General features: G+C 48.0%; 1 protein-coding gene across 6 annotated transcripts in view; it reads right to left on the reverse strand.

Moving 5' to 3' along the window:
* Positions 1–12,945, reverse strand: part of PPL (periplakin) — a 65,991-nt gene that overhangs the window by 16,032 nt on the left and 37,014 nt on the right. For all 6 annotated transcript variants that reach the window (XM_053276602.1, XM_053276603.1, XM_053276601.1 and 3 more), the window contains 10 exons: positions 12,279–12,378; positions 10,758–10,912; positions 9,572–9,692; positions 8,840–8,965; positions 7,665–7,706; positions 6,553–6,714; positions 5,796–5,903; positions 4,174–4,269; positions 2,201–2,323; positions 36–182 (listed from right to left, as the gene is read on the reverse strand). In XM_053276602.1, the coding sequence (XP_053132577.1) occupies positions 36–182; positions 2,201–2,323; positions 4,174–4,269; positions 5,796–5,903; positions 6,553–6,714; positions 7,665–7,706; positions 8,840–8,965; positions 9,572–9,692; positions 10,758–10,912; positions 12,279–12,378 (1,180 nt within the window). The remainder of the gene's footprint in view (positions 1–35; positions 183–2,200; positions 2,324–4,173; positions 4,270–5,795; positions 5,904–6,552; positions 6,715–7,664; positions 7,707–8,839; positions 8,966–9,571; positions 9,693–10,757; positions 10,913–12,278; positions 12,379–12,945) is intronic.

Consider the following 12,945-nt stretch of genomic DNA (forward strand, 5'->3'; position numbering starts at 1 on the left):
CCTGCACTCAGCAGAGGGGGAACGGAGCTGCTGACCTGCTCGTTTTCGTAGTCGCAGAGAGCCTCCACGGGGATAGGCTTGAGGGGGGTCTCCCGGCGAAACTTCAGAGGCAACACCTGCTGGCTGCGTTTCTGCAAGGACTTCACCACGTCATCATACTTGTCCCAGGCCTTCTCCTGATCCTGGAGGGAGAGAAAGAAAAGGCCTGGTGGGCATGGGGACAGAGGAAGATGCCGTATACTGAGTCAGGCCCTTGGCCGTCAGGCCGTCTAGCTCAGGGCTGCCGACAGTGACTGGCAGTGGCTCTCCAAGGTTTCAGGCAGGAGCCTCTCCCAGCCCCACCTGCAGATGCAAGCCAGGGGTTGAACCTGGAACCTTCTGCATGCAAGGCAGATGCTCAAACATGGAGCGGCAGCCCCATCCGCAAAGATAGCATCCGTGGGTCTCCCATCCAGGCACTGACCACCCCAAGACCTGCTTAGCTTCTGCAAGGTGGCTGTATTGTGTGGCTCCCCTGCTCACCGGCCGGGATACCTCTGTGCGGAGACCCAGACATGCCCCTTCCATCATCCCTCTTATTTGTGGGGGTGAATGGAGGTTGTTGGGGGCAGGAAGGCCAGCTTGGACTGAATCCTCGGATTCGTCTGGACTTGGAGGCTTCCGGTCTTCTGAATCTTGGAAGCCTCTGCCCCTCTGTTTGTACCAACGCTAGAGGCCACGTGTGCCCTGCGGGGCTGCCCACCGCTAGGACAGAGAGAGAGACCGGCAGGCAGTTCTTGGAGGGTGGTTAGGCCAGGCACGGCGTGGGCTCGTTTTCTGATGGGAGGGGCATCTGCCACAGTTTTTCAACCTGGACGGGCTGGACCCCTTTCCCGTTCAAGCTGCTGGAGGAATCGCAGAGCCCTTAACCTGAGAGAGCCTGGCCCTCCCGGTTGAGGATGAGATGGTTTCAATGGAACTTGCATAAGAAATAGAATTCTTAACCTCTCTGGTCTGGTACAAGTCAACTCAGACTGGACAATCCAACTGAGAACAGGAGTCCACCTTTCTAAAAAAATATATTTTTTATAACACACATTCAGTTAGGCTTTAATTTCCAGTGATGATTTGTCCTGCTTTAAGATTTTCCATATTTTTGGAGACCATTCTCTTGTTCCTGGTGGGCTTCTTTCCCCCGCCCCATTTAGTGACAACTTATTATTAGTGATATTGATTGTGTGAAATATTTAGGCTTAAAGCAATGTGGATATTCCATGTGCCCTTTTTGATAGGGATAATGCAGACTTGAGTTCGTAATTGCTGGGTTTATGCAATACATTGTTTATATTATTGTTTTGTTTATATTATTATTATTATTGTTTTGTTAATCCCTGCTAACTTTGGCAAAGAGGCACCTTTTTAACATGGTGATTCTCTTTATTTAGCAGGGGGAGAGTTACTAGCCCTATCTACCCCCAGCACAGGACCTCCAGTGACTGTTGCTGGTGTCTGTCTTATGTTTCTTTTTAGATTGTGAGCCCTTTGGGGACAGGGATCCATCTTATTTTTTTATTTATGTAAACTATGTAAACTGCTTTGAAAACTTTTGTTGGAAAGCGATATATAAATATTTGTTGTTGTTTTAAATTGAAAATTGAGAAGTAAATAGGTTTTGTTTTTTAAAAAATGCAGCTTGCAAAGGAGAACATCTTGGGGGATTGTACCCCATGAGCCCAATTTGTGTGTCCCATGACGCCATCTTAACAGCTCCCCAGATCAGCTAGAGGAGTAGCTGCTTCATCTGGTCTCAATATAGTGCTTGCTCTTCAGGAACAGATATACCGTATTTACCCAAATCGCAGACGACTCGGAATTTAAGACGATCCTCTTAAAAAGTAGTCAGTGATGCCTGCATTCATTCCAAAGGAACAGGACTCTGAATTTAAGATGATCCCTCAATTTCTACCATCAAAGAACCTGGGAAAAACCTAGTCTTGGATTCAGGTAAATACAGTAATTGGACTGGGTGACATCAACAAAGCTAAAGCCAGCCTGCCAGCTCTCCTATGCTCTAAAGGGAGTTCACGTTACATGAGCTGAGATTCAGTAACTCTGGTGAGGTTTGCCCATCTGTAACAGGTAGCTTTCTGGATGTTCTCACTCTTTCTTTCACTGCCTGGCATTCCCACGAGGACTTGCAGCTGTCGAACTCAATACTTGCCTCCAGTTCCCGCAGCAATGACTCGATCTGGTATCGGTCCTTGAAGTCTGGGCTATATTTCTGGTCCAGGTCTGTGTCTACTTTCCTGAGCAGGTCTTGTGCATCTTTTGCATCCTTTTGGAACTGTGTAATAAATAAATAAACAAATAAATAAATTGATGATGATGATGATGATGTGATTCCCTTTGATAGAACGACCATGGACTGTCTGCACTCTGCCATGACAGTGGTTGCAAGGGGGGAAATTACAGTGAATTCCACAGTCGCAGCAGGCGAGCCCTGCATCTGAGAAGGTAGAAAGCAATGAGAGGAAAGGGGGCATTAGCTACTAACTAGTGGGGAATACTCCAAGCAAAACAGACACCGTGCGTGCTTTGCTCTGGAGAGAAGACGATGAGCGTGATCCTGGGGAGTTATCTGCCCAGGGGATGCTACCTTCCTGAACCATCTCTGGGAAGCAGATGCAGGCTTGCTCAGTATCCCCTGACCATAAGGAGGTTCAGGAAAGGGCGAAGAAGAAAACATATCTGCTGAGACTGTTTGCCTGCCAGTTCCTTGGGTGGTTTCCCGTGCAGCCAGTGGCACCTGATCTGTGTCCCTGCTTGATCACTGTTAAGCAGCACAAGATAAATTTTCTGGCAGGATGGGCTGTTATTTGGAGACAGAAACCTTCCTGCAAAGGACACAGTATGTGCACACAGTCCGTCTTGTTGCAGAAGGAAATGGTCCCCAAAGCTATGGTGTGAGCAGATATGAGAGCTGGAAGGCATCTTATTGCTTTGGTGATACGGAAAGCTGAGCTTAAACCCTCACCGCTCACCCTCTGCTTTTCTGCTGCCCCATTTGCAGACAGTATAAATAGGGGGAGGACATTTTGGCGATTCTTTCAAGGGTGAGGAGCATGAAACCTACTACTGGCAGCGTAATACTGTTCCTCCCAAAAGGCCACCATTTCCCAGAAACCCCTCCAAGGTGCTTTCCAGATTAAACCCTACGCAACTGACGTAAAATGCTTCAGCTTGGACAGGATCGTATTGAAAACCAGCCCCAGAATCTCAAACTCCTACAACTGAAAAATACAGTGACTTTTTTTGCGACGCACATGCAACATTGTAGCACTATAAGACAAAGATAAAATCCAAAATAAGGCATCGGAAACCGTGAACGGCTCTTGGCTGTCAGCGCAGGGACTGTGGTGTCACAACACAGGAAGTACGGAAGCACATTTAGCAGATCTGCAGTGACACTGTTGTCGGGTTTAATCTGGAAAGCGACCTAGTAACACTCTGTTTATGGATTAGCCTCCTCAGCGAGGCTTCCCTGCCGCCAACACTTTGTTCTTTTAGTACCAGGTGAAGATTTTTCTGCTCACTTGGGCTTTTAAAAATTGATTCTTTAAAATGCTGGTTTTAAAAAAAAATTAAAAAAAAATTTTGTATTGCATTTTGTATAGTAATTTGTTTGTTGCGCTCTATGTGCAGAACCATTTGCACATAGGTTCAATCCAACATTTAGTGGATGTTTGTTAATGCTGTCTTGTGACCCACCCAAAGAACAATTTGTTATGGGACAGCTAACAGAGTTTATTTTATTTGTTGTTATGTTATGATGTAGCATCATTTGGGAGGTTCGGGGAAGGAAATGGCGGCCTCCAAGGCATTCCGGGAAATAAAAATGGTGGCCACTGTTACGGCCATGAAACAGGCAGTGGCAAAAACCGAGAGCAAAAGACAAGCTGATTTTGCCCCCACTTTTGCCAGGTTGCTCCTCCAAATTTGAGCCGAAAGTTCTCACAAAAGAACTTGCAAGGAACAGGCACTTTTGCAAGTTGGGTGGTTTCCTAAGGTGGTGATGTTTTGTGTTGCCTCCTGTTCCTGCACATGGGGGCACAACCAGATCTCTGTGACCTCCCCTTTGCTTCCCAGCACAGCCATCTTGGACCACCCATGGCACAAGGCCTGATTTCCAGGTACCTGGTGGTAGTCCTCCATGAATTTGAGGTGGCTCTCCTCACAGATGAGCAAGTTGAGATACTCCTTCCAGTCAGCATGCACGGCCTCGATGTGAGCCTGCAAACAAGACAAAAGAGCAGACTAAGGTAGGCCTCAGGGGACGCAAGGCCTTACGGGTCTTGCGGTAGCAAGCATGGAATGTCCCCTTTGCTAAGCAGGGTCCACCCTGGTTTGCATTGGAATGGGAGACTACATGCGTAAGCACTGTAAGATATTCCTCTCAGGAGATGGGGCCACTCTGGGAAGTGCATCTGTGGGCGTGCATGCAGAAGGTTCCAAGTTCCTTCCCTGGCGGCATCTCCAAGATAGGGCTGAGAGAGACTCCAGCCTGCAACCTTGGAGAAGCTGCTGCCAATCAGTATAGACCAGGGATTCTCAACTTTGGGTCCCCAGATGTTATTGGACTTCAACTCGCATAATCCCCAGCCAAAGACCACTGGGCTTGGGGATTATCGGAGTTGAAGTCCAATAACATCTGGGGAGCCAATGTTGAGAATCCCTAGTGCAGACAATACTGAGCTAGATGGACCAAGGGTCTGACTCGGTAAGTGGCAGCTTCCTAAGTTCCTATGACATCCTGCATTTTCCAAGGAAGTAAAAAGCCTGTAACTTACGTACTTACTTAGTTAACTAACCAACTATATTTAAATTCCACTCTTCCTCCCAAGGGGCCCAATGTGATGGGATACAGGCTTGGGGAACGATCGCATGGCAAAGCTTTCCTAGAGTGCCCAAGACAAGCTCACTTCAATTTGAGGAGAGCCTTCACAGAGGCACATGTTGATGTATTTCCCTCTGCCGTTACGGATGACAGGTATCAGAACATCCCATATGTGAATCAAACATGCCCATGCAAAAGCTCGGAGGTTGAAACAGTGGGTCATGTTCTCTTACACTGCCCATTCTCTCAGGATTTACGATATAGCTTAACTTCGGCCCTCCATAATCAGATGTTGGCCTACAATTTCCATAATCCCTGGCTATGGACTGCTGTGGCTGGGGATTATGGGAGTTGTAGTCCAGAAACAGCTGGAAGGCCGAAGTTGAGCAGCCCTGATATAAACAAATATGACCTTCTTTAAATAAGTATCCCGGAAGAACTGATGATTTTTATATTATGCTCCTCCTTTCTGATCAGCAGCATTCTGAAATTTCAAGGAATGTTGCTAAATTTCATGCAGCAGCTTGTGAAATTCACAACGTATGTGTCAATAACAACTGCAGTCAATTACACTTCGGCTAACGCGATTGCTAGCATATAAATTAGTTTTGTTATATGTTTTGCAAAATTTCTTGTTTTGCTTTTATTATGGTTCCTATTGTTGCTGTTATTTTATAGTGATTATTCACTATATAAAGCTGGTCGTTGACCGTAAAGATTTGATTTCATATAATTTTTTAAAAAAAGTATATCCCACTCTTCCACCAAGGAGCCCATGGTTATGTTTATCCTCACAACAACCCTGTGAGGTAGCTTAGGATGACTGGCCCAGAGTCACCCAGTGAGTTTCATGGCTGAATGGGGATTTGAACTCAGGTCTCCCAGTCCTAGTCCAACGCTCTAACCACTACCTCACACTCACCTCAATGGGGATCTTCCCAGGGTGGTTTTCAGCCAGCAGCAAATCACCGTCTATGTGCAGCTTGTTGACGGCTTCTTCTCTCTCTTCCAATTTTCGGTTTATGAAATTCTAAAAAATGAGGAAGCACATGGAGCAATCACCATCGTACATCCATTCAGTCCTCAGCAGCACAGCAGGCTGACTTCAGACAATTCCATGGCATGCCTTTGGTCAGCTCAAGGTGCTAGACCTCAGAGGGCTTCCCTGTAGATCACCTTACTCTACCACTGTGAAAAGGTCTTCATCCGGGCAGGCCTCAGGTAAACCGGTGGCACCTGAAGATAGACCCCTCCTGGTGATCTTAATGAGTGGTGGGGATCTCCCAAGTAGCCTTGTCCTAAGCCATTCAGGGCTTTAAAGGTGATAACCAGCACTTTGTACTTTGTCCGGAAAGAAGGAGGGAGGGAGGGAGGGAGGGAGAGGGAAAGAGAGAGAAGGAGGGAGGGAAGGGAAGAGGGAGGGAGGGAGTGGAAGGGAGAAAGGAGGGAGAGAGGGAGGAAGGGAGGGAGTGGAAGGGAGAAAGAAGGAGGGAGGGAGGGAGGGAGGGAGTGGAAAGAAGGAGGGAGGGAGAGGGAGACAGAGGGAGGGGGATATGGAGGGAGGGAGTGGGAGAAAGAAGGAGGGAGAGGGAGGGAGGGAGGAGGGAGGGAGGGAGTGGAAGGGGGAAAGAAGGAGGGAGGGAGAGAGAGAGAAACTTGGTGTGTGTGTGTGGAAATACCTCGTACTGGCGCCGGCGGCTGGGGTAGTCCAGGTTCCGGTCACTCCAGTCGTACTGCATCCGGTCCTTCGCCTGCTGGTCTAGCCAGTAGAGCTTATTGGTGCAGCGCTGCATGTAGTCCTGCAGCGAGTTCAGATCCTGCTGCCTCTGCTGAGATGCTGCCTGCAAGAGAAAGCACGTTTCCCAGGCATCCGGGCTTGGAAACTGGAAGAGGGGACTCTGGAAGGCCCAACAGTGACCTAGAAGCCCCCTATCCATGCCCGTCATGACTCGAGCCCACCGTGGGTCTTGAGCTGGTGACGGGGAGGATGGCCGGAAGAAAGACATCCTGGGTGCCCCCAGCTAGCTCTCGCCACTGCCGGGAACTACAGGGAGCACCCTTCAGACCAGCCAGCTCCTTGCTCTGATGGGTGATGGTTGTGGCCCCTGATCTAGCCAGCTCACTAGACTATCCGTCTTGTTAGTGATGGATTTCCTTGATCTCACTTTGCGAGTGGAGAGCCGGCCTTGCAGTAGCGAGCATGACTGGTTGTCCCGGGTTTGCATTTGGATGGGTGACCACGAGTGAGAACTGTCTCCTTTCAGAGATTCCCCTTAGGGGCCCTCGCTCAGTGGGAGAGCGTCTGCTTTGCCTGCAGAAGGTCCCAGGTTCAATCCCTGGCAGCATCTCCAGGTAGCACTGGGAGAGAGACTCCAAAAGTCTGACTCCGCAGAAGGCAGCTTCCTATGTTCCTATATTCCACTTTCTACATAACATGTGAGATGCAACATCAAGCAAACGTATTTTGATATCAGCTGCCAGCATCTATGTAAGTTGCCTTAATAATCCTTTGCAAACCAAAATCGGGGCCAGCTGCAGGAATGCATGCTCTTTGCCCTCCCTGGATGAATCTGCATCCCTTTTAAGTCATGATGGGCATGGATAGCAGACTTAGATGTCACCCAAACTCTAACCCGAACCCCTTCTTCCTGTTCAGGTGGGGATGCTTTAAACAGCCTGAACAGGGCAAACCATTTGCAAACTAGGAATTCTCTCGCATCCCCTTCGTCTCTTGGGTGTGCCATGCAGAGTTTGACCCCTATCTTCGGGGGCAGACAGAAAGAAGCCTTACCAGCAGTTTCTGATATTTCACCTGGATCCCACTCATGTATTCCTGGAAACAAATGAAAAGATGATTCACTGTAGAGGTACAGAAAAGGTCCAAAACAGAAAGCAGGGAAGTCACTGCAGTGGATTGCATTTTCGCTCATCCTTCACTTCACTGGCCAGGCACGCAATCCCCCCAGCCTCATAACAACAAGCCTGCGAGGTGGGTTAGGCCGAGAAAGAGTGTGACTGGTCACCTAGTGAAAATCATGGCTGAGTGGAGAGCTAACCGCTGCACCCCACTGGCATGTTTTGTATGTGCTGCAGGAGAAACCAGAGCAACAAGCAACCAACACGTTTGTTGAATAACTGGTGGAGCCTCCTGCATGCAAGGACTGCACTGACTGCAGGGGAGAATGGAGAGAAAGACTATATAAGCTCTGGTGCACTTTTTCAAACCCATTAAACTGGCTTTTGGAGTATAATTTGGGAGGCTGTGCTCAACAGAATGGCATCCTGCAACAGTTGGGTTTCTGGGCACCAATTAAAGGCACGGGAGCCCATGTGATCCACAGTTCCCTAAAACAGGGGTTCTCAGACTTGGGTCCCCAGTTGTTGTTGGATTACAACATCCATCATGTATTTCAGCCATTGCGGCTGAGGATGATGGGAGTTGTAGTCCAACAACATCTGGTTTGCATTTGAATGGAAGACCACATGTGAGCTCTGTGAGCTACTCCCCTTATGGACAGGGACCCCTCTGGGAAGAGCATCTGCCTGCTTGCATGCAGAAGGTTCCAAGTTACTTCCCTGGCAGCATCCCCAAGATAGGGCTGAGAGAGACTCCTGCCTGCAGCCTTGGAGAAGCCGCTGCCAGTCTGGGCAGATAATACTGAGTTTGACGGACCAACGGTCTGACTCGGTAGAAGGCAGCTTCCTCTGTTCCTATCATAATCCACGGTTGAGAACCCCTGCTTTAGGGAACTGTTGATCACACAGACTCCTGTGCCATCAAATGGTGCGCAACAGGGAGAAATCCAACTGGTGCAGCTTGCCATTCCCTTGAGTGCAGCCCCCCAAAATGACACCAGCTGAACTTCCCCCATTCAAGGCTGAAGTACCTATAAAATAAACATTAACCAATGACTCTTTCATCTGCATTTGGAGAACAATCAAAGGAGCTTTACGGAAGTGTGGTACCTTGTCTCCATGCTTGCTGATGTGGGGGCCAATCGCCATCACCTCGTTATGGAAGATGTTGTGCTCCTCCACCTGGCCATTGACCGATGGCAAGTCGGTTCCAAAGCCCTTGCCGTTCAAGGTTTCCTAGGGACAAAGCCAAGCAGGTTAGTGCCGTGTTTCCAACGCTACTGGGGCTACATTTAAAAATACACTTTAATCCAGTGGTGCTCAACTGTAGCCCTCCTGCAGATGTTGGCCTACAACTCCCATAATCCCTGGCCACTGGCCATGGTGGCTGGGGATTATGGGAGCTGTAGTCCAAAAACAGGTGGGGGGGAGAGTTGAGCAGGCCTGCTTTAAGCAAAGGTTTTTAACCCCCTTGAAAGAGATGTACAGAAGCTCCACAAGCCCTCCCATTTGGAAGAGTTCCAAGCACCCAGAGAAAGGTCACTCTAAGCAGATGTGAATTCAGTACGAACTTATTCTATCCCCAATGTGAAGATTTTTTTTAAATGGCAGTTTCCTCAGCTCTAGAAAACTAAGACAAGAGAGAGAATGGTCTAGAAAATCAGGACAAGAGGTTTTCTGACGGCAGGACCTTCTGCAGTGCTGCGCCCGCTGGCCCCCAAAGCCATGTGTGGAAACAAACGGCACCGTCACCCCTCCCTCTGACACACACACACACACACACACACAGAGAAAAGTTGATAGTTCAAATTTTCCGGGAATGGATGCCAGGTGCCAACCTACCAGTTTCTCCTCGATGACTTCCACCCAGTCCACCTGCGGTTCAACATCCTGCGGAGTGAAGTTGTAGATCTGGTCGTGTTTCACACGCAGGTTGGCGACTCTCTCCTTTAGCTGCCGAATGCTGTGGGTAGGAGAAAAACCAATAATTGTGGATTATCGAGGGGTGGGTCGGTGGGTAGGGTACAGACAAGAGAAACCTGCTCCCTTACCACTACTGCACCCCCGTTCTCACCCCCCTGCAACATTGCTTGATTCAGAATCCAAAATTATCCCACCCCCAATGTGAGTTACACATTGCAATTCACACACTCTTTGCTCACTGAGCAAAGAGGCACTTTTTCAGATGGTGGTGCTCATCTATTCAACAGGGGGAGAGCAACTGGCCCTATCCAACTCCTCCAGCATAGCATCCCTCCAGCGGCTGTTGCTGGGGTCTCCCTTGTGTTTCTTTTTTAGATTGTAAGCCCTCTGGGGACAGGGAACCATTTTGTTTGTGTATTATTTATTTTTCTATGTAAATCACTTTGAGAAGTTTGGTTGAAGAGCAGTATATAAATACTCGTAGTAGAAATAGTAACCAGTATAGATTGTGCAGATTCACAAAACTAGTCTACTGTGTATCCAATCTTTATTACAGTCATTGACCAGAAGTCTACTGTGTATTTTGAAGAGTTTGTTTGTGGATTTGTTTGTGCAAAATAAAGTCACACTTGGCGATTACCTACAGATACCAACATTCGCATAAACAATCCTGCCACATAAATTAGGCCAACGTGCAACTTTTCAAAGCAGAAGATGCTGGGTGAAGGGTTTTAAATGATTAAGTTATATTATATATTACATTTATATACTGCTTTTGAAGAAGAATATTCTCAAAGTGGTTGGGGAGAAGTGATTGGTCATCTGGTAGTGAGCATCAATTGTCCCTCTTTGCTACATGATGAATGAATACTATTCATGGATACCAGAAGACTGGCCCTTTCCACAGAAAGAGGATTCCTTAAAACTACCTAGGGACCATCGGGCTCTGAGGGGAGGAGAGAAGTGACAAAGCCTAAATAAAGGGCCCAGCATGTGAAGATCTAAGTATGTGAATAAAACAAAACAAACACAAACACAACACAACACAACACAACAAAACATCTCATTATGGATGTGCGATTCAGCCCCGGTCCCCGCAACTCACTCCTCCGTGATCATATCCCCCTGTGGGTGTTTCATATGACGGGCGATAGCCGCATCTCCATCCAGGACGTAGAGGATTTTGTCGGATTCTATCAGCTTATCTGCCGTGTGGTCCTTATATTGTTCAGGCTGGCCGGCCTTAATCTTGTGTAGGTCCTGTGGGTGTGACAGGAAAGTGGAGGAAGAGCAGATTTACAAGATGGCAGAATTGATCAGAAGATCTTCTCTCCCCCTGTCCCCCGCACTGTTTTCATAACTCCCACAGATCCAGTGGAGACAAGTTTCCAGTCCTCAAACCTAGCTTTGGGCCTATTTTTACCATGCAGAATTGGAACCAGAAGAATTGTGGAGATAAACACCCAGATGCACCATCTCTAACAAAACAGCAGTTTTCCGCTTACAAGGTAGCAAACCTATGGCCATTCCATACAGCACTGAAGAATGGGATAGTCAGAGCTTTTGCACAAGTTTCAAGCATGTTCTTACTCCCCATACACATGGTGCTGCAGGCTCCCTTGCTAACGTCCTAGAATTATTTTATCCTCTGTACCCACATTGAGCAAGGATCTTGTGTGATTTTCACAGCTCCACCTGCAGGCCAGCTCTTGCATTCAAAGAAGAGCCCACCCCTTCCCTCAGTTGCCACAGAAGTGGTAATGGAAAAGGACAAATTCTTCATGGAATGTCATGCTGGCCAGCAGGTGGAACTACAAAGAGCACGCGTGGTCCCTGTTCAGCATGTGTACAGAGGGTAAGATCACATAGCACAGAAGTCTGCAGTTAGCATATGCACAGGGAGTAAGATCATATTTGGAACCAGGACAAAAGCTTTGAATTTTCCACACTTTATTGCCGGATGCAAGTGGCCCATGTGGGAGCCTGGATGCATGGTATGGGAACTCTCGTGGCCTCCCTAAAAAGAAGCAACTTTCTCATTTTCCATGGGTTTTGAGAAAACTTCATTACAGTAATCTCTAGCTTTTCTTTGTCAAAATTAACTACTGTGTAGGTAAAGTAAAGTGTGCCATCAAGTTGATTTTGACTCCTGGAGCCCACAGAGCCCTGTGGTTGTCTTTGGTAGAATACAGGAGGGGGCTGACCATTGCCTCCTCCCACACAGTAGGAGATGATGCCTTTCAGCATCTTCCTATATTGCTGCTGCCCAATATAATACCAGCAGGGATTCAAACTGGCAACCTTTTGCTTGTTAGTCAAGCATTTCCCCACTGCGCATAGAGTCCCCGCTAATGGCGCAGAGGGGAAGTAACCTGCCTAGAGAGCAGGAGGCTGTTGGTTCGATTCCCTGCTGGTGTGTTTCCCAGAATATGGGAGACTCCTATATCGGGCAGCAGCAGTATAGGGCACCATATACTGAAAGGCACTATCTCATACTGTGCGAGAGAAGGCAATGACAAACCCCTCCTGTATTCTACCAAAGAAAACCACAGGGCTCTGTGGGTGCCAGGAGTCAACACCGACTCGAAAGCACAGCTTTACTTTAGAGTCCCATGCAGATACTCACATTTTGCATCTTAGTATCTGCTTCCACAATGTTTTTCTCCACCTGGTCAGCATTTTTCTGCAGCTTCACAATTAGTTCCGATAGTTCCTTGTTGGATATGCTGTGAAAAGTGAGGGAGAAAAGATTCTGAATAAACACAAGGGCTTAATGTAGTTACTCCATAGCCTCAGCCAAAGCAGGCCCTGGCAACGGTAACTCATGCCTTTGTTACCTCTTGTTTGCATTACTGTAACACGCTCTACCTAGGGTTGCTTTTGAAACGATTCGGGAACTTCAACTAGTCCGGAATGCAGCAGCCCACCTCCTCATGGGAGGCCGTAGATTTGATAGTGTCACACCTCTTTTTACGGTCACTGTACTGGCTGCCTGTTTGCTTCCGGGTCCAATTCAAAGTGCTAGTTCCCACCTACAAAACTCTTATGGGCTTAGCACCTGTATATCTCTGGGATCGCCTCTCTCGGCCTGTTGCATCCCGTCCTGTGAGGTCTGCCAAGATGGCCCTCCTTAGTGTCCTGGGCCTGGACCCATAGTGTGTGGTGCCTGGACCCATAGGAGGGCCTTCTCTGTGGCCACCCCTTCTTTGGAACACTCCCCCACCCCCAGATTCATTCAGCTCCCTCCCTAGCTGCTTTTAAGGCCCTTCTTAAGACCAACCTGTTTCACCAGG

This window comes from Hemicordylus capensis, chromosome 13 (genome assembly GCF_027244095.1).
Source record: "Hemicordylus capensis ecotype Gifberg chromosome 13, rHemCap1.1.pri, whole genome shotgun sequence".
NCBI classification, from domain to species: Eukaryota; Metazoa; Chordata; class Lepidosauria; order Squamata; family Cordylidae; genus Hemicordylus; species Hemicordylus capensis.